The sequence below is a fragment of the Physeter macrocephalus genome, chromosome 14 (genome assembly GCF_002837175.3).
Source record: "Physeter macrocephalus isolate SW-GA chromosome 14, ASM283717v5, whole genome shotgun sequence".
NCBI lineage: Eukaryota > Metazoa > Chordata > Mammalia > Artiodactyla > Physeteridae > Physeter > Physeter macrocephalus.
Genome location: NC_041227.1, coordinates 67,811,036 through 67,814,870, shown reverse-complemented (window position 1 = coordinate 67,814,870; position 3,835 = coordinate 67,811,036). Strand labels below are relative to the sequence as shown.

The following is a 3,835-nucleotide window of genomic DNA, read 5'->3' as shown; positions in this document are numbered from 1 at the left end:
TTTTTCATTTGCAACCCAAAGTCTCCCAACTGATTCAGAGATTTCGTTTTACAAAGTGGAAGAATATCCAAGTAGATATATGACACAGACAGTTTCTAAAAGGCAGTCCAACACAAAACTGAAAGACAGAGTGTGTGTAAATCTACATGAGGTATCAAACAGCCCAAAGAAAAAGCAGAGAACATCAGGGGGTTTATTTGGACATATTGGAAAGCTCTTGCCATATAATATGGATAAGAAGAGAGAGTTCAAACTTCTAGGTGCCTTCTTAAAAACCTTTCAATAATTTCTTATCACCAACAGTTAAAAGTCAAACTCATTAGGCCCTGACAATTTAGTCCATAAATACCTTTGATTCATTTCTAATCATTTATAGCCCAAGCACAATATATCAGTTACACTTAGCGTGCCCTGTATGGTAGCCGACATCCAAGATGGCCCCTAACAATCTTCCTATTCTAGTATTCATACCCTTGTGTAGCCCCCCTTCCACGCTGAATCATGGCTGACCTGTGTGACCAAGAGAATAGAGCAGAAGTGAAGGTGTGTGGCTCCCAAGGCATTTCAGCTTCTGTCTTGCTCCCTTGGATGGTTCTCTCTCTGGAGGCTGGAGGAAGCCACCCACCATGCTGTGAGGACACTCAAGCTACCCTGTAGAGAGACCCTGGTGGAAAAGAACTATTGAGGGGAAGGTATGAAGATTTCCCATATACCTCCTACCCCCATATATGCATAGCCTCCCCAATCATCGACATCCTCCACCAGTGACATTTTTACTGTCTCCATAGTTTTACCTTTTCCAGAATGTCATATAGTTGGAATGATACAGTATGCAGCCTTTTCAGACTGGCTTCTTTCACTGAATAATATGAATTTAAGGTTTCTTCATGTCTTTTCATGGTTTGATAGCTCATTTCTTGCTCGTGCTGAATAACATTCCGTTGTCTGGAGGTACCACAGTTTATTTATCCATTCACCTCCTGAAAAATATTTTGGTTGCTTCCAAGTTTTGGCAATTATGAATAAAACTGCTGTAAATATCCATGTGCAGGGTTTTGTGTGGACGTAAGTTTTCAGGTCCTTTGGGTGAACACCAAGGTGCATGGTTGCTGGATTAATGCAGTAAGAGTATGTTTAGTTTTGTAAGAAATTGCCTAACTGTCTTACGAAATGACTGTACCATTTTGCATTTCCACCAACAATGATTATTGTTATTTTAAGCCACTAAACCTGGGGTCATTTCTTATGAAGCTTTAGAGAACTAGTTCAACCTGCCATGGAACATGTCTAGAATGCCTTTCTTCTGCTTCTCTTTGTCATCCTTAGAAACTCCTGCCTGCTTTGATTTTCCTACTCAGACCCAGGCTGTCTTCCATACAGCTCTATTAAGAGTCCTCACATTGGGATCTCATTAAGTGTTTAAGAGGTTATTTTTTCCACTATTGTTTATTGAAGGCAGTTTTTAAATTTTTATTTTTTATACAATCTTTAAAGGTTACACTCCATTTACAGTCACTACAAAATGCTGGCTATACTCCCTGTGTTGTACAATTCATCCTGAGAGCCTATCTTACACCCAATAGTTTGTACCTCCCACTCCCCTACCCTTATATCGTCCCTCCCCCTTCTCCCCACTGGTAACCACTAGTTTGTTCTCTATATCTGTGAGTCTGTGAAGGCAACGATTTTGAATTACCCAAATTTATATTCCCAGGACTGAGCATGGTACATGCCATGTTAAAGGAGCTTAGCAAATACCAATTGAATAAATAAGTAACGGAAAGTTCAGCTCTGGGCAAGACAAAAAATGACTTCCACTGGTCTGGGGAGCAAAGAAGGAAATAGTGGAGAGACGAACCAAAGACATTATTGCAGGACGGGTCTCGCTCCCAGCTCCTTAGTTCACATTGAAAAACTCCTTTTCCTGGTCATAAATATGCCAACGAAGCCTAGGTAAGCTATAGTAGGTGGTTCCATAGAGGTTTTTACTCTCAAAAAATTACTCTGCTGATAGAAAAGTGTAAGAACCATTGCAACAGAAAACTGGAGCAACCATGTGGCCAACAGCTGAGTGTCAAGGCCATGGTCAGGGGAGGGAAGGAGGCTGGATTTGACAGTGTCCAGAAAAGAGGAACATCTGGTTTCAGACACTTCCTGCTCACAGACAGAGCAAGAGGAAGTGGGGTTTAAAAGGGGGCCCATCAGTGGGGATAGAAAAGCCATGGACTGGGTGTCTTTTTCCAGAATCTTTATAATGAAGGTTATTTTGAGGGTAGAGAGTAGAAAGGTCTCAGAGGTAAAGCACTGAGTCTAGAAACAAACTGGAATTTGAGAAAAGTCTGGAATCATGTCCAGTTAGAACACAGGAGGGAGAGGTGGATCTTGGAAACATCAGAAAGTAGAAATGGGGAACAAATTCAGATTCAGTTCTAGATATAGGATTTAAGTGATGGATCTGAACAAAACAACTGATAAAGTAGCATTAATAGATATATGTGGAAGATTAACTTTCAGAAATAGGATATAGTTTTTTAAGCACTAAAGTACATTTTGCGAAAACCATTCCAATTTTATGCCACATGAGGGCAGAAATGGGGAATTCCCTGGTGGTCCAGTCAGTGGTTAGGACTTGGTGCTTTCACCGCCATGGCCTGGGTTCAATCCCTGGTTGGGGAACTAAAATCCCACAAGCCTCGAGGCATGGCAAAAAAAAAAACAAAGGCAGAAATTATACATGCCATATTCTCTGATCATGCTACATTAAGGTGAAAAATAGAAAATATCAAAAATACAACTAAAAATGCCTAATTTTGAAAATTGAATATTGTAAGAACTTAGAACAAATAGTTAATGCACAGTATAATAACATATTATATCTTAAAGTAATAATAATAAAACACTAACAACAATTGACATTGTATGAGCATTTGCCCTGTGCCAGGCACAGCTCTAAGTGCTCTGCATGTGTTAACTCATCTAATCTTCATAGAAATACTACGAAGATATTATTATCCCCATCTTGCAGATGAAGAAACTGAGGCACATAAAAGTCATGTAATTATATACCAAGTTTTTACAACAGAGTTTATATCTGTTGGGATGCTTTGGGCTACAAATTAATAGAGATCCCAACTCAAGCAATAGTCAATGTATCATATCACAGAACAAAACCAGAGGGGGTCTCCAAAGCTGAGTATCCAGCTGCTCGGTGGCATTATTAAGGACCCAGTGATTTCGTGTCATTTCATTTGAATTCCATGATTTTGCTAAACTGAATTGTTCTCAAGTTTCTCTTAACTACTATCACTTTCCCTTTTCCATACAAAATGAGGCTCGTTTACCTGAAGCGTTTAGCTTCCACAGTTATCTACTACTGTAGTTTGCTTAGTCTCTATTTTTTTTTTTTTTTTTTTTTTTTTTTTTTTTGCGGTACGAGGGCCTCTCCCCCCTGTGGGCTCTCCCGCTGCGGAGCACAGGCTCCGGACGCGCAGGCTCAGCCGCCGTGGTTCACGGGCCCAGACGCTCCGAGGCATGCGGGATCCTCCCGGACTGGGGCACGAACCCGTGTCCCCTGCATCGGCAGGCGGACTGTCAACCACTGCGCCACCAGGGAAGCCCCTGCTTAGTCTCTTGCTAGACCCTTGCAATTGAATCCATGAATTCTTCACTCATTCATTTAGTCATCAAAATACTATGTATTAAGCAACTATTATGTGCCAGGCCTCGAAGATCTAGAAATAAGCAAAACACATGAAGCTCCTGCCCTCATGGACCTTACATTCTATTTGGGGAGTGTAGCAGACACTGTCAGGATCCTGCCCTCAAATCCCTCAGA

The 3,835-nt window shown here is 41.0% G+C and overlaps 1 protein-coding gene across 1 annotated transcript in view; it reads left to right on the top strand.

Moving 5' to 3' along the window:
• Window positions 1–501: 501 nt before the first annotated feature.
• The window catches only part of LOC112064829 (histone-lysine N-methyltransferase SETD1A-like), a 7,585-nt gene continuing 4,251 nt past the window's right edge, over window positions 502–3,835 (top strand). The window contains exon 1 of the mRNA XM_028498037.2: window positions 502–543. Coding sequence (XP_028353838.1) covers window positions 502–543 — 42 coding nt within the window. The remainder of the gene's footprint in view (window positions 544–3,835) is intronic.